The 24,250-nt window shown below is 40.4% G+C and overlaps 1 protein-coding gene across 1 annotated transcript in view; it reads left to right on the top strand.

The window, feature by feature from the left end:
* tcf7 (transcription factor 7) overlaps positions 1-24,250 on the top strand; it is a 73,089-nt gene that overhangs the window by 21,531 nt on the left and 27,308 nt on the right. The window contains exon 4 of the mRNA XM_087175810.1: positions 22,918-23,044. Coding sequence (XP_087031936.1) covers positions 22,918-23,044 — 127 coding nt within the window. The remainder of the gene's footprint in view (positions 1-22,917; positions 23,045-24,250) is intronic.

Here is a 24,250-nt window from a genome sequence, read left to right as displayed (position 1 = left end):
ATTGTCACCTGAACAGCAAACACATACACACACACACATACACAAACACACGTACACTACACACTGCTCCACCCTGCGTGCTGCTTTTGTGTTGCTGGTGGAAAATTTTAAAGGTTCACTTGCTCAACTGCATCTCCTTTTTTTTTTTCTTCCTTTTGCTGCTTTAAATGAGGAGAAGTTACTGTCTGCAGAAGCATGTGACCTACAATGGAAAGTCATTCATAACACTTAAGAGATAAAATACACTTAAAGCAGTACTGATAATTAATTGGAGTCAGTTTTTTAAACCTGTAACAATGTTTGAGGATTTTGTCATGTTTTGCTTCTTGTGGATTTATCAGTTGCTTTTCTGACTCATCAGCCAAGCAACAAATGTGTAGGAAACTCAAGATGCTCCAAATTAGCACATTCATCCCCGGTTGTCATGGAGAGACGTCACATTTAAGGCTGCATTTCCCAGGTGTTAAAGTGTTGCATGAAAGAACAGATAAGCAGTGGAGCAAAGCAGACGTCTTGGAAATTCACAAACCTTGTTGCACGACATCAAATTATCTCATAACATGCTGGCAGTGGATGAGGTGCTTCGTCATGAACCAGTGATGGAAAAAATCACAGAGTTTGATCAGTGAAGTAATGGGATGAAAGCCTGTTCGTGCTTTGCAGTGGCATTTCGTTCAGTAGCTAGAGGCAGGAAAGGAGGGAAGGAGTCCAGGATGGGAGCAGTGATGTCTGGTTTGGCTTCAGTTGAGCTGTTTGGTTTTCTGGTTCCACACCATGTTTCTTTTGGACTAAGATTAAACGAGTGAGGGAATGAGGGGGAGAGAGATAGGAAGGGACTTTTAGACTAAGAAACAAATAAATACAGATAGTGGGAGAGATGTTGTGAGAGTGAAAAGATGAGATGCAGACAGTTTGTTTTATTGGTGATTTTTTTTATTCTAAATGGATTAATAATGTCTGTACTGCAGGCTTGCTAGCTTAGTGTTACTTATTGCCAATTGACTCTAAAGAGCAAGTTGCTTCCTGCACCAACAGTGTAGTTTGCTACTAATTTTTAATTAAGAAAACTCCATACATTCAGAGTTATGTCGATATAGGTTGACAAGACAATCTCATCTCAAATTGCATTTAGCCATAGCTGTTCTGGACCTTTCAATTCCATCACATGATCCTCATCTTTCAAATTTTCAGCCAATATTGATGAGAAGTTCTGAAAGAGCTCAGGAAAAAAACAATCCTGTGACAGTTGTGCAAACTTTGCTGATGAAGATCGTGTGATCTGATTGACAGCTCCAGGTCAGCCACTAAATAAACCTTGAGGTTAGATTGTTTGTCTACTGCTGTAACATATTCAGTATTTAGCCAGTGTTATTAAGTTAATGTTAAGGTGCTGCAACAATTACTTTATTTACCAAAGAACATCTTAAATAACAATTCATGATGAATTTAGTGATTTAAGTGGTTCATCAAGTGAACATTTCATACAGTGGTTGGTTAGATACACAGTCCTTATTTTCTGATAATTTATAGGATTGACAAAGTAACCAACAGATTAGTCAACAGATCATTTGCTGTGACCCTATTAAGAAACAGCAGCAGCAGCAAAGTCGGACTTTCAGATATGTAACAAGCTGTTGGTGGGGAAAGAAAGCAAAAAAAGACCTCCGATATGGCAGGGCTCCGGTCCGTAAATGATTAAATCATGTAAAAATGGAACATGCATCTTTGTTTTCAATTGTTGTCCGTGCTGTGCCCTGTATGTTGTGCGGAGACTATCGGCTCCATCATAGGGTGGTTGGAGCCTGGAGGCGAAGCGAGCCATAAGGGCTGCTGATGGTTAGCCGCTTGGCTCGGATGGACCAGTACTGAGAGAGTAAAGGCCCGGGAACAATTATGGCTTAGTAGGAGTAACGGAGCTGAGCCAGGCAGCTGCTGGTTGTTTTTTCTGAATATGCAATGTGTGTGTGTGTGTGTGTGTGTGTGTGTGTGTGTGTGTGTGTGTGTGTGTGTGTGTGTGTGTGTGTGACTAAGTGTCCTCATGTTTGTGTGTGTTCAGGGGGCGTCCAGAGGGAGCGGTGCTCTCATACGCAGCCACATATTTACATTACAAATCACGACTAAACAATTCGGCCGACCACAGATGCAAACATCAGACGTTTTTATAGACTTGAGGGATGGATAAGAATGATGGAGGGATGTGCAGAAGAATGCATGGATGAGGGCATGAAGACAAGCAGGGAGGGAGTTATGGATGGATGGGTAAGTGACTAGAATAAAGTAGTAGTCTCTAAAAGGACCATTCCAAGTATTTGTTGGAAAGATTTGGATGTGTGCACATTTGTAGTTTTTTGAGTTTTTCTTTTCAATTAGTCAATTAATTGTTATAAATGATCAGAAAATGGTGGAAGAAAATTACTTGTTATGTCTAAAACCAAATATAGTCAATCCACTGTCATATAAGACTTAAGAAAACCAGTGAATATACTGTACACTTTTGTGAGGCTGAAACCACTGAAATTTGGGTATTTTTGCTTCAAAGATGACTTAAACTACTAATTGGTTATCAAGACTGTTGCTGATTCATTTTTTGACTATCATTGCATCGACTAATCCTTTCCGGCTGTGGAATTTTTTTCATCATTGTTGGACTTAAATGCAGTTTAAGTGTAGATTCTGAAATCTCCGCACTGCATTAGCCCAGAATGATAGTGTAACTTTGATGTTCACTTTGATGGATCGTGTAAACAAGTTTCAAGAGCCTACTATTTTTATACTTTACTGAAATGAGTGGAAACCAATGGCTGTCAGAAAAATACATTCAAATATTGAAAACACCACAGCAAAGTTCCCAAAATAGTGACGTAGAGTAGATGTGAAAATGGGCTTAAGGGAAGGCTTAAATTATCCAGGTAAAAAAGTGTTGTTTGACAGTCATAGGTCCCTCATGCAGAAAAAAAGTCACATATGACATCACGGTTATGGATAGATTGGGCAGTCTTTGTGGGAAACTTTGCTAAAGAGACATCATATGTACCACTACAAGTTCTGCACACTTAACCTTGTGACTGTTGCTGCTTTTGTTCCCACCACGGCTGTGGAGGACGCCTTACAAAAACGTTACCAGGTCCCGAGACGGAAAATTGCAGGAGTGTCTGACACAGAAAATCGTCTACGGTCATGTTCCCACATGACGCCCACAGGGAAAGTTGTCTGAGGATTTTACACTTTAAGGTGCATAGAGTGAACTCTTATATGAGGAGCACAAGAAGAAGAAAAGAGTGAAGGAGTGAGCAGATGACAAAAGCTGATTTAAAAGCAGAGGTTCCTTAGTAGAGCCAGCCACTTTATTTTGGGGTGATAATTACACACTGTGGGCAAGTCACCATGTTATTAGTACAGATGATCGATAGCAGAATATCAACCCCCTCTGTTAGCTAACCAAGCAGCTTGGCAGGCGCTCTGTAAACCACAGGCCTGCCATGCTCTCTAGGGGACCCCTCATCCACACACACATGCAGACAAAAACACACTCAAAGACAAGAAGAGACGCGCACACTGAATTTTCCTCCAGATCATGGATGCATACATTCTTAAATAGATGAAAGGAAACAAATGGGTACACATACACTCGCATATAACATGAGTTCACAGAACAAACACATAAATACACGGACATGTATGCACACATACGCACAGTATGGCAGAGAGAACACTGTGCCCCAGAGATGGCGAGTGGTGACAGGCGGTCTCTCTGATGCTGCTGCACAGTGAGGCCCCCTGGGCCTGTGCATGCAGCTCTGTGGTGGAACACACCAGCGCTGGCTCTCGCAAAGGTTTTGGACAAGCTCCACATGTGGTCAGCTGGATGGTAGCGCCCTCGCTTCGCTCTCCCAAAGTACACAGATGACTCCACTGGAGTTGTGCCATGTCGAAATCCTCAACACAGTTTATTGCCCCAAAATGAGAGCGAAATCTTCTCTCTTTCTTCTTTCTGTTTGCGCTAGATTCAAACAGACAAACACAATAAAATGTAATTTTATTATTCCTGCACTTTTAAAAAAGAACATTTGGCCTCTAATGAACACAACGCATAAGACTCAGTACTTTACTGAGGATTGCATGACGCTAATCATAGTGCTGAGACGCCGTCTGCACATCTAGAAGTAATGCCTGCATTCATCACAGAAGTCCACTGATAACTTAATTCTAATAAACTTAAATAGCATCATTAACAGTCCTGGAGCAGTCCTGTAGTGTTCTCAGTCCATGAAAATGTGCAGACAATTGTTTAGTTTTGATTTGGTTTTGGGGATTTTACACTTGTGTAACATTGGTATCAGATTGTAACATTTAACATTTGGGAATTTCTCAGATACTGTATAATACCATAATATTTGCATAAAGGGTAAGGATGATGAAAAATATACAGTAAAAGCATTTTTAATGGCATTTGAAATGAAACAACCTTTTAGCCTGCAGTGACATAGTTAAAATAATGTCAAATCCTGACCTTAGATTATATTAGATTAACTGTGCCTAATGGAGGAATTTGACCTCGTATGTTGACTTTTGTTTTGTCATAGTGTCAGTCAATCATCTCTCGACCTGTCCAGAGACCCCAGACCACCCCAGGTTAAAACAGACTGTCCTGAAGCACAAAACAGAATCTGCACTGTTAAACCTAGCGGGGAGTGCATCTCTCCTCTCCAGCACTTCTTTGAGTTCCTGGAGATAAAAGCAGCTGGCGCAACATCAAATCGATAGGCCCATCAATGGGAGCATCTCCCGAAGATTAAAGAGAAACTCGCTCAGAGACAGAGAAGGAAGCTCGGGTGCTCATATAGTACAAGACCTGGCCAGTGGGAAGGGATTTAATTGATGGGTAGAAGGGAGATGGATGAAAAGGTGAGGGCTGACGTTGCTGTAATGGGGTGGTGTATGCTTGTGTGTGGTGCTTCCTTTTGTAATCAGTTAACTCTTCTTTTTGTCCATTGAAAAGAGTTCATTCATCTAAATATTTATCAGTTTTAACATCACAATTATTTATCCATGCGTTCATTACTACATCTCCCTGTACATCTGTGCATCATTGTTTTTATCCTCTTCCCTGTCTTCCTAAATCTCAGCCTCTGCAGCTTTCTTTTGTAGTGTTTGGCTTTCTCTCCCTCCACATCCAGTGGCCTCTCTGCTTTCATTATCCTATTTTATCTGCTTTTCAAATTCTGTGTTTGATCTGTTAAAAGGCATCAAGCACAGATCTGCTCAGCAACATTACCACCCTCCAATGATAAGGACACGCATAAGGACACGTGAGTCTGTGAATACTTAGCACAGACTTTTTGCATATATTGTGGAGAAGACTCGTCTTCACACGTAACTACAACTGAGCTATCTAACACAACATATTGCAACTGCTCACAAATAAAGCAGTTTACGACATGTGAACAGAAACTAGAACTTGACCTCAATATTTCTTAAGGTCATAGAGCTGTGATGATTTTTCTTAATTGTAGCAGGCATTCTTCACTATCTTCTTACATTGATTCATTGAGAATATTATCTGCCATTTTGTCCACAGTGAAATTAATTATTAGTTTCAGTCCCTCACGTAATGTTCACATCAAGCATCTAAATGGGGAAAAAATGTGATCTCTGTGACTTTGGCTGTGGTGTGATTGTTGGTGCCAGACGGGCTGGTTTGAGTATTTCTGAAACTGCTGAGCTCCTGAGATTTTCACAGTCTTTAAAGTTTACTCAGAATGGTCAAAAAAACATCAAAAGATCCATACCTATATATATATTTATTTTGTAATGAAATTACTCTTCTACTCTTGAAACTGTCAAGGTAAGATAGTTTATGAGTGCTGCCCTTAGTATATTAGATATATGTAATTAGATTGTCATTGTTATAACCACAAGTTCTTCTTTTTTTTTTTTCGCTTCTTAAGTTAGCAAACTGAAAAGAGGATGACTATTGGTCTGTACCAATAAGTTTATTCCTGCCTTTAGGAAACAATCTGCTCACCACCCTCAGCTCTGACATTGATTAGTTGTCCTTGGTTCCTCCCTCCTCCTACCAGAACACACCAGAACCTTCTGTCCAAAAGCAAAAAGCAATAAAACGCTGTGTGAATCCCTTCAGCACGACTTGTCACAACCACCAGCATACATTGCACCCTCTCCCCTCCCCTCCCCTCCCCTCCCTCCCTCATAAAAAACCTCATCTAAATGAGAGCAGCATGTTGGGGGGGGGGAATATAGTTAGGGAATGTACAAGGCATTCAAAAATATTCTGTCATAGCGAGGAGACCACAGGACGGGGCCTGCGCTGAGCTGGTCTGTGTGGTTGTGGGCCGGAGTATGTGCGCGCTCTATCTGAAGCCACATCAGAGTCCTGAGCCCTGTGTAATGTGATCTGGATGGGCAGAGGAGGGTTCCCCCTTGGATTCAGAAGAACCGCCGCTGAGGTGCAGTGCAGGGAAGGGCGGTCAATGATGTAAGGCACTGCTTGGTAACAAACAATTATGGCTGTGGGCATTGTGACTTTTTAACGGACCATTTTCTCCCACCACGATGCCGATCGCGACGTGTGTGCGCCACTCTGTTTTTCTCCGTTTCTAATTCTTGATTCTGTTTTCTTTTTATCTTTCTTAATCTTTTCTTCTTTCTTTTTTGTTTTTGTGTATGCGATTTTGCTTTTTTTTCTCCCCCCCAATGAGCACATGACGGATGTTGCTGTTCAGGTTCAACGTTAGCCTCAAAACCTTCAAAATATTAGTACAGCACACTAAAACTTCACTTTGATGCGTGGCCTGAGTTTGATTCAAACTCCAAACCTTGACATTGTTCCTGACGTCCTCACAGAGCTCTCTTTGGATTCAGCTCATCTACTTTTCTGCTACTGTCCTTCCTCCTTCATCTGTCTCTGCATCCCTTGTTCTTCCTTTTCTTCTTTTTGTCTCCCACGCAGTCTCTCTCTTCTCCTCATTCTGTCTATTTCTGCCTCTTTTATTTTTAATTCATCCTCTCCTCCATCTCTCTCTGCACTCTCCATCCCATTTCATCTCTCTCTCTCTCTCTCTCTCTCTCTCTCCCCCCCTCTCTCTCTCTCTCTCTCTCTCTCTCTCTCTGTATCTCTCTCTCTCTCTCTCTCTCTATCCTCTTGCATTCCCTCTGCTTACTCAAAGTCTTGAGCAAACAAACAAGCAGCGGGGTGGCTCGCGTCTCCTATCTATAATTCAAGCCAGTCAAACTACAGCGAGGATGTTTGCCAAACACATGAAGTGCATCTCTCAGCATCGTACAGAGAGAGGAGAGAGAGAGAGAGAGAGAGGGCGAAAGAGAGGAAAAAAGGGAATATGTTGCACCATCATGGCTTGGACTCAATTCACAGAGATTATCCCAGCATTGAACTGAGAGATTAAAATTATGTTTACGGCATTTCTGCTTTGTTTTGATTGAAAACACACCAGGGTGAGGCAGGGATGATAGAATAGGGAGGATATTATGTGATCAAATTTGAGAGCACAAGTCAAAGCCCCTGTGCTTTGAGGGTGAAAAGCACAGGCACCCTAAACTTTAAGAGGTTTTCTCATAAAAAAAAAAAAAAAAAAATGAAACCTCCTTCTTTACAAGTTGTATGAAATCACAATAAAATGTTCAAGCAGTCAGACAGCACATAGCTGCCATCTGTCAGTGCTTTACAACCTGAGGTAACTAAATCAAAATTTTAAGAGCACACTTTTTATCAAAGGAGGGTTGTTTTTTTTTTTTTTTTTTTTTTTTTTTTTTTTTACTTCAGGGCTTCTGTGTCTTGCTCAAGGACAATGATGCAGCTGTGTAACAGTAACTAACTGCAGGCGTTATCCATCATACAGAAAAGCATCATATTCCCCCCCATGAGACCAAGCCAAACCACTTGTGGTAACAACAACTTATAACGATAAATGAGAGTCGAGAGGAAAACCAAAGCTGTTTTTCCAGGTGTTTGGACGAAACTCCAGAGTGTAGTTTTCAAGTCCATCTGAGGTTCTCTGGCTAAAACCCTTCACTCCTGGTGAAAGGAGTCTTGTAACATTCAATTCAATATATTTATTTTAAGGCGTTCAAACACATGAAGCAATAAAGTGTGTGTCGTTTAAAATTCTTTGGGTTTAACTGTGAAATCGGTCTATTTTGGTGGCATAAACGCAGTAAAGACAGCTTTGCGATCATGCTGTTTGGACAGGTCACCATGGTCACCGATGATCGTGTAGTGTGTCATGGTTTGTGTATTTAACTTCTTTCCTTTGGATCCAATCACTTAGATTGTGTTTGATTTTTATGGTTTGAGGTTGGAGGCCTGATCCTCTGGGGAGACACGTGGGCATCTTATGGATGTACTGATATTCTGCTGATGCAAAACAGCCAGTGTGGCAGACAAAGGCTGCAACTCTTGATTTTTTTTGTTATTGATTGATCAGTTGATTGATATGAATGTGAATGACACTGAAATAATTTGTATACCTTGAAGTAACAACATCAAATATCTTCTTAGTAGACTGTGGGTTGACAGAGCTGTTTTTAAGGTGTCAGTTCCCAAAAACACAAGCTGTATTTTGTCATTTACTCTTAGTACTGACAAATCAAACGCTTATCGCCCAAAACCAAAACTGCCTACAATGATTAAGGTGGAGGTGAAAAAAGTTTTTTTTTCATAATTTATGGGTGATCTGACTCTTTAATTACTGAAATCTGCACCCATGTGGCTTTTTTTCATTGTTTGTGTTCTGTCCGAACAAATGAAATGAGTGGAGCCATAGATCTCACATCAAGAGCTGGGACTTTTTGCGGCCTGTGGTTGAAGCAGCGTTTTGGTTGCCACGGTTACAGCATGCCTGCTCTGCTTCCTCACTGCTGCACGGCATGTAGAGAGGGGACCAGCCCAGCAGGTGGGCTGAGAGAGGAAGAGAGGTACAGTGGAAAGAGAAAGAGAGAGAGAGAGAGAGAAGGGGCTGGTGGGAGGTGGGGCACGCCGCACATCCAGAGGAATCGCTCCAGCCACTGGGGTAAAAGGAATTAATCAGAAAGAATAAATTAGAACATGAAAGTAGAGAGAGCGAAACAGAGCACCTCTCTGTCTACTCTCTCATCCATCCATCTTTCTGTACATCACTCTATCCTTTCCTCTACTCATTTATTTCCACATTCATCCATCCATCTCTTCTTCTCTCCTGGTCTTCTAATTGTGTCGCTTTTTGTTCTTCACTCCAGAGCTGAAATGATTAGTCGATCATCAGAAAATAATCAGCAACAATTTTGATAATCACTTAATCTTTCTGGTTGCAAATGCCACTATTTGCTTTTCATAATCTTCGAGGGCCATTTAAACAGTTTTCTTGTTACTTTCATTTTAGACTGCACAATTAATTGAGAGACTAATGGTCAGGAATGAAAATAATTGTCGGATGCAACCCTACTTTAGTAATTCTGTCCCTTCTTCCATCTTGTCACTACACCTCCCGTTTGTATAGACCCCTTCCTCTAATCTATTTTAATTCAAGCTTATCTTATTGATAGGAAAAGTAATTATATTAATTAATTCAAGCTTATCTTATTGATAGGAAAAGTAATTATATTAATTATAAATATATTCATAAATCAATTGTACAAATTAAAGACTCAACTGATCACCAAGGCTGTTTCCTGTTCAGCAGAGACCTTGTATCATTAAAACCCTTCATTGATTTAACAAAAACATGAGTTGATGAGTTTTTTGTATAAAAATATTGTTTAAGGTTAAACTTTTATTTTCTGTCATAAAGAAATATTCTGTGGAGCTTGTCACAGACTTTTAGAGAAAGTCACAATTTTGCAAAGAATGAATGGAATAATAAATGACATACAATAACAAAACTGTTTTAAACAACTGAATTAAAACCACAAAAACTCTTGCCTTATAACAGTGTTTTCAGTCACTTAGAAGCTTGCAAGGGTCAAAGGTCGTCCCTTTGGGTCTTTAATAGCGTCTGCATGCACCAGCACTTCTGATGGGACTGTGTTTTGTGTCAGCTCTCAGTGCGGACACTGGTCATCAGTGCTGATTAACAACCACTTCTCAGACGTGTTTGTTGCAACAACTGTAATCTTTGGTGAAAGATGGTCCTTTTAAACGCTCCTGAGTCGGACTGCTTGATCTCTCTGAGAGACGATGAAAGGAATGAGCTGATTGGGCAGCCGCCTTGGGGCTCTGGTTCTTCCCTGATCTCATCTGATGACTCGCCTCTTCCAGACTGTGTGCGCGCGTGTGTGTGCCTGTTGGTTTGTGTGTTTTCTGGCTGAGTTTTGAGTTTGAGCTTTCTGCTTTTTTTTAAACAGTCAAACTGTTAGTTTAACTCAATTATTGGTAAAGCCCAACCATCATGGTACAACTGTGTTTCATGTCTAATTAATAAAGATACTGGATAATGAATGATAATGGTTAGTTGTAGCTTGAGTATTTATTCATTCAAACGTTCAGTAGTAAAGAGCAGCCTCGGTCTGACACAGGTGAAGCAGGATAATCTAATGAAGATGCTTTTCACAGTCCTTTGATGTCACAATTGTTAATTACTGCCACCATGAGTGGAAGTGTTGAGTAAGGAATAGACAGTGGCTTTGTTGTAGTTTCTTCACACAGCTGTATGACGCACAGACTTCAACATGTTTCGTAAAGTTTGCACATCAGTGGCACTTTCAAGTCCCCTTGAAAATGGCATGAAAGTTAAGTGACCCTATGACCTGCTAGAGGGACTTTAAAGATTTTTATATGCATGTACAAATTAAACACTTCTATTTTTGTGTTTTTAAAAAGTGATGCAACATGTGGAAAGAATCAAGAATTTGAGAGAACAGTTACAGTACTTGTAGTTTGTGTCGTTGTTTAAGTTGGTTTGGTTTTTGGTTTGTTTTTACAGATTTTCTGTTTAAATAGTGATGTAAATTCTAAACTTAAATGCAAATTTGTGCAAAAACCATCTCACTTTTCGAAAAGCAGATTGCCTTTCGTATTTCTTATTGCACCATAGACCTTATCTGTGTGTGCAAATGAAAAAAAAAAAAAAAAAAAAAAAGCTGTATTCCTATTTGAATTTGGGATGTTAAGGCCATTCATCACACTTTGCCCCCCAGTTATTTCTTTTGCATGGTCTTCAATGCTCCCATAACACACAAACACCCAGGGATGAGATTATTTTGATAGAAACATCAAAGCAGCAGACCAGACAGAAAGCACCGTGCACATGAGGTGAACGTGTGGCCCAGAGGGCAGAAAGCATGTAAGCTGATTGAGCTGTCTGCTTCCCCAAAACTTGACTCAACAACAGTTGGCCCTTCATGTAGAGTCAGCCATGTACAACCACCTCGTCAACGCCCTGATGGCCACAAGCACAACACACAAAACACAGAGCACATTAGACCTATACACTGCTACAGCTACACATACTGTGTAGGAGAAGGGTAAAATGCACTGCGTATGTGCTATTTAAAACTGTATGCATTGACAGATGTATTTTAACTAAGGTGCTTGAAAGTAGCTTTTTATTTGAAGCTTTTCATGCTCATAAAAATATATTAACATTTATCATAATGTCTTGTTGTTTTGTCCTTCCAACAGTCCAAAACCCAAAGATATTCGATATAAAATTATAAAGAATACAGAAGAGCTGGAACAAGCTAATATTTGTCACTTTGAAATAATTAATCGACAGCTTGATACTTGACTTTGAAAATTTCCACATTTCAACATTTGGTTTTTACCTGTTTGTTTAATGTTTAGATAAATGGGTTGACTGTGGGATCAGATCAAAGATTAGCTCTCATCACATCATCCCCCAAATAAACAAGTTGAGTTAACTGTGTATAACTATCTAGAAAAAAAAACAAAAAAACGGGCTTTAACTTTGACCTGTGTGCTTCTTTTATGTGGTAATATGGCTGCCATATTTGTGTAATAAATAGATAGTGGCTCACAGGAAACCCGTCACTGCATGGGGTTTTTTTTTTATGTGTGGCGGCATTTCCCATTTGGGCACATGGTCTGGTATTTAGGCTGAGCTGGTGAGTGAAAGCTCGGCAGCCGTAGAGGAAAGGTTTCACTATGAGTGAGCGATAGACATACTCAGCAGGGGACGGGACCACATAACCTGCGGATGGGGATTGCAATCACATTGGGGATCTTTGAGAATAAAATTAAAAAAAAAAAAAAACGAAAGCTCTGAGGCCTGGTGTTTCCTTCCCTCATACAGTACAGTAGGTAGGAGGAGATTCACCAAAAGGTCACTTTTATTTATTTTTTTCTTTCCTTCATGAGGATTGGATAAAACTTTCATCCCTAGACCGCAGCCACCAGATAAATCAGGTCAGATAAACATAGTTGTGGAAGTTTGACATTTCACACGGAAAACAATCCCTGCTGGCTTGTCTGAGAATAAATGCAAACACAGATGCCTTTTCTGCCATGGCGAGCCCTTGGTGCCTTTTTGACAATGCTGTTATCAAACCGCCAGATTTTTTTGGCTTCTGCTAGCCAGCTCCCACAAGGCAGACAAATATGGATGTGGCCTGAAGTAGTTGTAGTATCTATTGTTTGAATGAACGAAACCCTGGAGGAAGTGTGTCTCAAAGAGGATTTATGTCGTCTGTGGTCGCCCCATTTCCTCTCAACTCCCTGTGTCAATATTTTTGTTGCAGTTGATTGCCCAAATGTCACAAACAAGTTGTTAATTGTGGATCGTCTTATAGAAATAAACAAGTACACCATTAATTAGCTCTCTTTAGGACCAATCATTAGAGGTCATTTGTGCAGACTGAAACCGTCACCGCAGTCTAGAAGAGAAAGTTGCCTGCTCGTCTGTCTCCGTCCACTCATTAAGAGAGTGATAACTCATTTCTAAACGGTTGGATTTGATTTTGCACCCAGTCACATCCATGGCCCTGGAGCCAGCTGCAGCAGAGTGGAGTGTCGTCTCTCATAAAGAGCTCAGAGGCTTTCTCACCACATTGAGCCGGAGCTGTGATGTCAGATTAGGTGTGAAAAGTGAATCTCTTTGCACTCTTTCCTGTCTCTTTTTTCTCTTCCTCTCAAGTTTGGTCAACACTACCGCTTCTGTTGCAACTACTACTACTACTACTACTACTACTACTAATAATACCACCATCATTTTTACTTTTTCTGCTGCTGCTACAACTAATACATATGCATGGATGAACAAGCTGTGCAAGAGAGATGAGAGATGGGAAACCAAAGGCTTAAAGAAATTATACTAATGCAACAAGTCCTCCTTGGTCGTTTGTAAAGGTAAGTAAAGGTTAGAATAATAAAGGTGTGGTTAAGCTTATAGAGCGATAACAGTTTGGTTCGGTTTAGGCACGAAAAGAACTTGGTTAGGTTTGGGTTAAAAAAAGTGTTCCTGAAGAGTAGGGAAGCTTCATTGTCATGGTTACAATAATAAATACAAAATTAAGGTTGTGGAGCGGTCATGGGTAAAACAAACAACAACTATTGATTTCAAACAGGAAATGAACAGCGGTCTCCAATGCCAAAGTCCTGTGTTTTGTTGACCCATCCACCCGAACCTCCTCCTAACACGGACTTTCGCTCTCTACGCTACATCACCTGACCTCCTCCTGCTCCCCTCATTACTACGGCCGTTAGAGGTCACACAACAATAAAACATAACTGTGGGTCGAGATGAGCTGCTGCACAGTCGACCTATGAGCTTGTTTTCTTTTTCACAGCACAGTCTCTATTAATTATGGATCAGAAAAGAAGGAAAAGTAATTAGAGGTGAAAAATGAATAAATTCAAAAAGTTTAAAGGTTGCACTCTCACTACAAGTCTGCAAAACTACAAATAAAAACAATGATAATAATAATAATACCTCCACTGCTAGGGTCCTTTATATTTCTGATGCTATGTAAACATTATTACAAATAGCTGTAAAATAAAATGTGTAACTTGTTTGATTTTTATTTTGTAATATCAAGATCTATTAAGATTTAGTACCTCAAACTGCCAGGAAGAAAATTCTGGCAGGGAAATACTGAACCCACTATTTACTAATGACCCAAATTCCTCCCTAGAATGAGTAGGTGACCTCTGTGTCCCCACTGCGGAAACAAATGGAAGTAGAGGGAGAAATGATTGTGTGAATAATGAGAATTTGGCGATCAGATTTATATGCATCACTCCTACCTGGATCCAAATCTATATGGATTTCCTTATCAAAGCTTAAAAGTTCTCAACAAAGCACAAGCATTTGCTTTTGCCGTTACATCCTTGGGGACGCTCCAAATACACCATCGCACCACTGTACGCAAAAAATGATAATGAGTGAAAACTGGACTCATCATTCCCTGTGCGTATCACGTTTCAGTATATTATGCATAGTACTACATACAGGCACAAAGCACTTCTCTGTTGGTTACAAGCAGTGGTTTCTGATTCATCATGGCCATGGCCCAGATGTTCCAGTGGTGTGTGGCAACGGTGGACGATGTTGTGTGTGTGTCTGTGTGTGTGTGTGTGTGTGTACGTGTGTGTGTGCGTGTGCGTCTATTTGCATGCACACACACCACTAGGCGTGTCTTTGCATACATGCACTCATGCGGGCCTATGAGCACTTGTGTCTGTGTCTGTGTGTGTGTGTGTGTGTGTGTGTGTGTGTGTGTGTGTATGTGTGTCTGTGTGTTTGTAATTGGGGAGTGGGCGGGCTTGTTGGGGGTGGGGTGGTGGGGGTGTTTGGCCCTTTTTTTAAACATAGCCGCGTTGTTATGGTTGCCTGCGCTTTGATGTTGCCCAAACCTCCAACTAAGAGGCTCTCATTTTGGGCTCCTGACTCTGGAGAAGGCAATGATTTCCAGATTGGGAGACCTACTCACTACTCTCAAGACTGACTGCTGCGGTGGGACGGGCTGTGGGGGGTCATGACGGTCAGGCCAGGTCAACCTGGTGGTGCTGGGGGCAATGCAGAGGGTGTAGATGTACAAAGAACAAGATGCTGACATAAAAAAAAAAAAAAACCTGGGTGTTCATGTGATGTTTTTGCTGAGGTTGCTGAGAAAGTTAGTTACAGTTAGGAAAAGAACATAGAAACTATTAAACCAGACTGCACTAATCCAGATTAGTTGTTTATGAACATAATGTTTAGAGCATAGAGTTGTCTGTGCAACTTCTGCTGATGAAGATGATTGTGACACCAGAAACTATTGGGAGTCTGAGTTATTTTGTGTTAATTAGACTGAACATTAGAATAGCAGCAGCAGGGGAGAAATAAAAAAATCAGTAGTCCAAGAAGATTACAGTGCTTAATGTACTGAAATAACACAGTAAAATAATTACTTATGAAATGTTGTTCGTATTAATGGCATAATACACTTTAGACAAAATAGCAAGTATTTTATCTGTCAAGGGTTGCAGTTTCTTTGACCTGGGTAACATCCCTGGTCAAAGGAATTACTTAATTAAATTGTTGCATTTCCTGTATCTTCTTATTTTCCACATGTATACTGTATTTTTGTGGTCACAGGTTTCCTGGCAAATAATCAAGATTTTCATCCTCAGAAATCAAATGACATACAGCATAGCCTTTTCCTCTCAGCAAAAGCAGAAACCTTTTCTTTTCACAATCTTATTTGTGTTTTCTTAGTCATACAGGACAGTTTCAGAATTGGTCAGTGTCAAGAAGTTCATGTATTTCACACAGCTGTGCCTTCTCTCTTCATTAACCTCCTTTCTGGGAGTCGATAAAGTCAGATCAGGTTGATACTAATGCCGATCTAATCTAATATCATGTTGATCTAGGCCAGGAGTTTCCATGGGATCAAATGCTCTAAGATTCTCAGGTCTTTTTAGTGAGGAGTTGCCACCTCATATCCCCCTCTTACTCACATGTTTTCTTTCTCTTTTTACATCTTTGTTTCACTCACTCTTTCTTTTTGCAGCTTTTCTCTGTGCATGCAGGTGTGGGGAATTTTACCGCGCTTTTAGACTCAGAGGTTTTTTTCCCTCCTATTCACCCACAAACCCAACACTTGTGTATACGTTGTATACATAGAAATGTGTATACATAGGAAGCGTTATTGCATTTAGAGCAATGTATTTGTGTTTTTTAAAGGACACCAAAGAGGTGCAAAAACTACTTCGAACTACCTTGACATTTAACTTGCACCACTATGAGAACGTAAAAAGAAAATGCCTACATTGTGTTAAATAACCATTGATGAAATGGATTTTCTCCACTGAATAGTTCTGCCCTAATTGAGTGATGGCACTCCAGACTGCATCGATTGTCTGGCTTTGGACGCTGCTACAGCTTCCTGATTTATAGAAAAATCCACATCGTGGGTCCAATTTGTTCTTTCACACTTACATAATGCATAAAAATGTCAGATATTAGGTCAGATTTGACAAGCGCTGAAGTGAGAATACACATTTAGTTATTTCTCTTGTCTCGCAAGCTGCTTAATAGGAACCACAGTGGTAACTAACTGGAGGATTAGTTGGTAAATTTCAAACACACTTTTTGGTATGCGTTTTAGATTTACTGTGTGGTGGATCTTTCTGCCTGGTCTGCACGGTCAAAGTCAGTAGTTCAAAATGGCTGCAGAAAAACTGAACAGACTGAAACTCATTGTGAAAAAAGACACTTCATTTCAGAAGTTTTCTTTTTCTTTTCTTTTTTTTTTCTTTTTCTGCCTTTAGTATTTTATTTCACTTACATTTTAGAAAAGAAGATTCATAAGCTGGAAACCTTTCCGAACAACAAATTCTTGAAATATCCAAATTGTAAAGAGATTCCTCAGTATCATTGACTTTCATACTCCCTTTGTCAGTGAGTCATTGCTCAGTCATTGTAGGAAGTAGAAATGGCACTGAGAACATGATGTGAAGAATGTGAATAAATTAGAGCAACTCAAAACGAGATAATTTATTCCTCCAAACTGTTAAAATTTGGAAGCTAAAGTCTCGGATTGGCTCATATATTTACATGTTTTCCAAGTTGCACCACAGCCAAAGCAAATTTTTTCACAAAAGGAGCTATCAGTTTCTTATTTCACAACCGGCACATTTGTTGTAGTAGTTAATTCACATATCCGGTTTGATTCACAAACTAAAACGCAATTTTACAAATTGTTGTTTTCATTTGTCTTTGAAGGACGTTTTATTAAGTGCGGTCTTGATTCATTTGATGACTAAACATGACGCCGTCATGCTCAGATCTCTTTGTGAAAAAGCTCTTTCCTGCAAAACAGTTTGATTGCAGCCACTTGAAAGGATTGCAAAGAGCCAAGGTGAATGCACCATTAATTCCCAGCGACTGTCTGTATTTTTGTTTTATTTATTTTTTTAATTTCTGCCACACTAGGGCAAGGACAACTGTGAAAGAAAGAGACTGAATGAGTGTTTTTAATGTGCCATCTCCGTGAAATGTGAGATTAAAGACGTTAGACTCAAAAGCAAGAGGGGAGGGGGTGGACAAAAGAGAGGACGCTTTAATTTCCGCTTCAAATATGAAAAGAGACGAATCTACTTAGTGTGTCATCTGAAAACTAAAGAATACATTAGAGGTGTTTTATCAGCATAAGGTCCTCTAAATGAAGGTGAGTGTGTGTGTGTGCACTCATAAGCATGCAACTGCGTTTCTTCGCACACATGTGTACGTGAAATACATACATACGTGTGTGTGTATGTGTGCGCGCGCGTGTGTGCTAGTGTGTGTGTCAGGGTCAAGGTGGAGGGCATCATTACAAACAAGTGATGTCTGGGATCCCATTAACTCTTTTATTCAACAGCAGATTTCTGTTCAAATAGAGTGGAGATAAAAGGCAGCAACAATATACTGATAAATCAAAGGCCTTTCAAGTGAAATGAGACTACAGAGAGTCTGAGGGCTACGTTTACGACTGCCTGATGCTCTTAAAAAGGTGTTGATATCTAATTGGAATTTTTAAAGTAATCGCATCTTTGAAGTAATTATATCTTTGATGTAATCAACAAACAGGAGATTTATTATTCAGCGCTGCTGCAGTTGGCATTTGACAGTGGACTTCTTCATGCGTATGTGCATGCTTACATGACTAATGTATGTATAGTGATATACAATATACTGTGACTCTCTGAATGTAGCCGGTGTATAAAAGGATCAAAAAACAACCAATGTGCAACAAGTTCATTTTCAATTCAATCTTTATTTAAAAGACATTGTAGAACTTTATTTAAAGGTACCCTGTGGAGTTTTCTTGTAAACGAACAAAGTTACAATTACGTTCAGTGCTTTCACTTTAAAACACATTGTGTGTGTCCTAAAGGTCTGACAAACATAATAGCATTTCTGTCCTCATAAATATTATTGCAAAGCTTTTTTTCTTCTTTTTTTTTTTAAATACTTTAAATTGTGCATTGTTTACATTAATACTTTTTCACTGCTTTGTTGGTGCATTGTTTTGTATGTGTATTACCGCCAGCAACTGTTGATCAGCAGAATAGTGTGAAACCGGTGGCCTTGATGTTTAACACAGCAATATTTCATGACCAAGGTCAACACAGCAGGATGATACGATAGTCGACAGCAGAATTTATAAAGCGAGATGCTGTGCTAGAGTTGACTTTTGCAACAGGTTACTTTGAGCATCTTCCTCCTTTTTTCATTTTGAGGAGGGAATTTAGAAACATTATTAGATAGGCCTCTGTCTTATTTTCCAGCATCAATGCATGGACGTAGATGTGGGTCTCTACAGTGCTTCCGGTATGGGTTGCACAGGCATCAAATGGCGCAAATACCACATAACATGGCCACCATGTGTGTGTGTGGGTGTGTGTGTGTGTGTGGGTGTTCAAGGTGGCGTTTATCCTTGTCAAAGTAATATCTTTTAAAAAATCCAGATTTTCAGTGCGACTCAACAGTGAATACAGATGTGGCAGAAGCAGGATTATCAGGGAATGTAGAGAGAAAGGAATTTGTGGAATTTTCTCACCTGTGTTTATCTGACCAATCACTGCAGAGGGTGAGTGTGACCGCCTTATTGTACGTTTGAGAATCTTACACAAATAGGGTGACACAGATCCTCCGTCTGAACATCTCAAAAGACATTTTCACCCCGTTCAGACTGTGCTAACAACACTTCTGACATGTTGGGTCTTCGTGCTTCTTATTAAAAATAAATAAATCAAGGTTCCATCGTTCACCCTGTATTTACTATTGATTTGTACTAAGAAGTTATTCCCTCACGATTTATGTCATTCTGCAAGGGTGGGTAACTCTACTCCAGCAAATTAAAGGGTGTGTGAACACTTTTCCCTCATCTGTGTGTGCCACCTCATGTGTGTTTGTGTGTGTGTGTGTGTGTGTGTGTGTGTCTGTCTGTCTGTCTGTCTGTCTGTCTGTCTGTCTGTCTGTCTGTCTGTGTTTGTGTGTGTGTGCACCTGAACATATGTGTAAGTCCTTTGGTTTCTTTTGTATCAAAAACCGAGCTGCGTGTTTCCGATTCAAAGATGCTGTGTTATTCGATCTCTTGCAAGTGTGCGTGTGTCCCACTCGTGCATGTACACACTTGTCTGTTCCAGCTAAGGTTAATTATGTGTAAGTTTTGTGTGTGTGTGTGTGTGTGTGTGTGTGTGTGTGTGTGTGTGTGTGTGTGTGGTGGGGTGAGGAGGGGGGATTTTTTTTTTTTTTTTTTTTTTAAATACAGAGGGGTTGATAATTATGGGTTAAATGAGTGCTCTCAGTCAGCCTCCCTGAGTGTGTGTAAAAAAAGGAAGGCGCAGCGAAAGCCACTTCAAGGCCGGCTAATTACCCCGAGGAAGAGAGGAAACATAAATGGACGATTTTGCGGCTATAATGTTACAGCAAAACGGCTACATCAACCTCAGCACGTGAAATGGAGCCACAGCTACGTTTGAAGACTCCTAGCAGCCCTGCACAGATGTGTGTGTGTGTGTGTGTGTGTGTGTGTGTGTGTGTTTGCATCCATATGTACAGAATCTGTCGAGAAGCAGAGTAGGTGTGTATGCATGTGTCTGTACATGTAGTGTATGAAGAATGTGTTAACCAAGTGTGATTTGTGTGCAATAGTTCACATTTGTGTATTCTGTATGTGTGTAGCGGTAACATCTGCTCTATTGTGTGTCTCATCGAATACTGATGTTTTTCCAGCTACATTTCTTTTATTCATTTATTTATAATAATGTGAAAACTGATGTAAAGAAGATTTAATTACAGTACTGGCCATAAGGTGTGAGTTTTTGATGATGATAATGAAAAATTTGCAGGGTACCTGTTTTCATTGGTAAATTAGTGCTCTGTTGAAATTGGGATGATTTAGTTGCCTTTGTTCTCTCATTACATAACACAGCCAATGGATCCGTTATATTCTCAGTTAGGGCTGAGCAGTATATCGACTTTTTAAGGTTTATTAATATATTTTCAAACAAGATATAGGGTGAGACCACACAGTTTATATCAATACAGTTTGATGTTACATAACTCGTTTCTTCTGTAAAGCCGAGCTAGTGTTTTAATCTCTTCTCCTTCCCTCTCGCCGTGAAACCCCTGCCCCCGCTGTCCCTCTGCATCTGCCCTCAAACCTTGCCTCACTTCCCAGCAGGTCCACCTACAACAGCACCAGTCCACACTACCCGAGAAAACCTTTTATAAAAATAAAAATAATGGTTCAGTTATTTAGAGAGAGAAGAAAATACCAAGAAATATATCGGATATCGCCATTAAACCTAAAAATACCAAGGTACGGTTTTCGGTCCATATCGCCCAGCCCTATTTATATTATATATATTTGGCGTATTCCTAAAACCACAAAGCTCAGAGTATCTGATTCTGCTTCTCCGGGTTATTAGGAATGCAGACCCACCTCATCTTAACCTCACCACGTCCTCCACCCCGCTCCCACACTGCCTCCTTCCCTGCACCCACCCCCCACCCTCACACCTCCCACCCTTGGGCTCTCCGGTACAGAGGCAGTGCGTTTTGTTTTCATGTGTCTCAACTTTAAAAGCGGTTTAGCAGTTTGATCTTAGCTCCACAGCTAGCCGTGTAGCATACACATGAGAATTGGTTTGCGTGCGTGTGAGCATGCAAGCGAGCGTGCGTGCTTGTGTTTGGCCAGTGAGAGACAGTTTAAGGTGATGGATAGGAAAGGAGCTGTTGAAAATGTGTGTGTGTGTGTTAATGTGGAGTGGAGTGTGTAGAAGCTCTGCCTTTAAGTGATAAGGTATTCACTTTGTAACTCAGCAGGAGGCCCAGCAAGTAACACCAGATCTGCCCCTCTGTAGTGCTGATGTTACACACTCATGCAAGTAGACCAACACACATGCGCACACACACACACACACACACACACACACACACACACACACACACACACAGGTTTGTCCATCTCAGTGTATAAAAGAAAATAACTTATACTTAAATAACACTTTTATCAGACATATTCGTATACATGAAATATTCATATACATGAAAATCACTCTCAAGCTTTCGAAGACCTAATACAGCGTGCAGACAAACGCACGCACGCACACACACACACACACACACACACACACACACACAAATATATCCTTTCATGCACATCTGCACTCACACTCGCACAGAAAGACACATATTTATACTTGCCTCCCACAGAAACAATTACAGTGCCCAGTCCAGACACACACACACACACAAACACACACACGGCCTGTTTCAAACACATGCAGTGTAACTTAGTCCAAGGCTGCCTGGTTAGCTGCCTCCAACACTGCAAACCGCTGTGACATATCGTATGTCAGCCAGCATGCTGTGAGCATTAGCAATAACTAGATTTCACGTAAGTTATTGAAAGCCATTTGTAAACAGAAACATGAAAGCAAACAAGCCCGCACGCAGCCTCACTTGATCATCAAAGGCTTATCGATCAAATGGTCCTCCTCCTCCTCGTCCTCCTGCTCCCTTCTCAGCTGAAAACCAAAGGGAGCAAAGTACAGCACATCTGTTTGTTCCAAACCATGTTTAAAATGTCCAGCTTTCTATCTTTCTTTTGTGTGTGTGTGTGTGTGTGTGTGTGTGTGTGTGTGTGTGTGTGTGTATTCATTCTATTGGATTTTTATATCAGTGAGCAAATGTTAATGTCCCCACAAGTGTAGACAAATGCATAACTCTTCTGAGAGACTGACCTTGGCATCTTCATGTGTTTGTGTAAAACTGCACTTTCAGACCTCAGTGGTTTAATCAAGAGAAGAAAAGAGAGAGAATTGAGATTTTCTTCTGAATCGGTTCATGTTCGTATCTGGTTGAAAGCTTGTAACATCTTTTAAGCAAATGAAAGAAAAGAAAACGTGCATTATTGTCAGGTTCGTTGATCATCGTCACATGTTTTCTTTTGCTGAATCTGTGATCCTTCACGATTCTGACAAAAAAAATTATTATACAAATTATTCTACCTTCTAAGATAGAATTTTCTTATATCATCCTACATTCTGAATATTCTCTTTTTTTATTGAGTCATTGTAATCAGTCCTGCGTCCTGGAATATCATATTTTTATAATTTTACGCATTATATCTGTGACTTAGAACATTTCTCGCAAACAGTTGAATTGCTGAGATATGGGAAACGGGTCCCTCTGAAAAGGTGCTTCCAGTTTTCAAACGTGACCCACCTTTTTGATCATAGTTGCTGCATTTGGTTTACACAGGTTTACACAGCATGAGGGGGGTGATAAAAAAAAAAAATAAAAAATAAAAAAAAAAAGGTACAGCGAAACCCACTGCTTGCGTTTACCTATATATAAGTGTTTTTTACCCTGTAACCCCTATCTCAATAACTTAGTGTGAAAAAAAATATAGAACATTGTACAAAGTCATTCTCATCTCAGTTCATTTTATGTTGTTTTGTTGTGTTAACAGTCCAACAAAGTGTCGGTGGTGCAGCAGTCTCATGGGATGCACCCGCTGACGTCTCTCCTGCCCTACAGCAACGAACACTTCAGCCCGAGTCCTCCACACCTGCCCACAGACATGAGCCAGAAGACAGGTGAGAACACACACACACACACACACACACACACACACACACAAACAAGAGGTTTATGTACACAGTACAGGCCTGTACTGTAGGTTTAGACATGGAAACACTGGAGAACAAACACACACACGCACACAAGACAGAGATTCATGTACTCATGGACACACACAGTCGTCTTTACTGATGTTGAATTCTTGTTGAAAAACTGAATTACACACATTTAAGAGGTCTCACACAGACACATACACACATATATACACATGCACAAGTAAACACAGACATACCCCAGACAGCTGCTGCGTTGTTGCTGAAATCTGTCTACACACTCACTCTTCTGTTTGTGCTGTCGACGCATCATTCATCACTTCTACACAGATGCAGCACACACACACACACACGTACATGCACACACACACAAACTCATTGCCTCATTCACCAGACACACAGTAGAGATGCAATATATTCATATTCTTGTTTTCTCTCTTGTATTCTTGTTTTCTGTTTCTTATCCCCTCGCTCTCGCACACACACGCAGTATTTGTTGGTCTCTACTCCCTTCTCCTCCCCTCACACATGGACACACACACACACACACACACACACACACACACACACACACACACACACACACACGCACAAAGATGGAAACAATTAGGGTGACAATTGCACAAGCCATCGCAGCAGCACACACAAGGTTCTCCTTAGCAAGCACTGTACGTACAAACACACACAGTCCTCTGTTTGGAAGTCACAAACAAACACACCCGACATTTAATCACTGTAGGATTGCTGGATTTAGCCCCTGATGGAGGCGGGGCTAAAAGGGTGAGTGTCTGTCTGTCTCACACTTTGCTCGACTATTGGCCCCCTTATTGTTGAATGAGTTGAATGTATTCATGATCCCCAGAGGATGATTCACCATGAATTTGTTGACCTCATCGTGTCACAAACCAACATAATTGTCACTTTCAAATCAAAACTTAAAAATATAGTCATGGAATTTTTTTTTTTTTTTTTTTCTTATTGTTCAGCTCTTTCTTTCATGAACGGCTTTGGCTCATGGCCATTGCATGGAGGCTCCACAGCCACTGAAATGTGTCGGTTAATGGATAAATATGAAACAAATTGGTTGGTACAAATGCTGTGTGAGTGCAGTTTATTTTCTGTTTTCTTGTACACCTGTGAAACTATTGACAAGACGCATCAAAGGGCAGA

The sequence above is a fragment of the Seriola lalandi genome, unplaced genomic scaffold, assembly GCF_002814215.2.
Source record: "Seriola lalandi dorsalis isolate HSWRI2012SDOR001 ecotype SW California unplaced genomic scaffold, Sedor1 jcf7180002054502, whole genome shotgun sequence".
Classification (NCBI taxonomy): Eukaryota; Metazoa; Chordata; class Actinopteri; order Carangiformes; family Carangidae; genus Seriola; species Seriola lalandi.
This window is presented reverse-complemented; position numbering and strand designations above follow the sequence as displayed.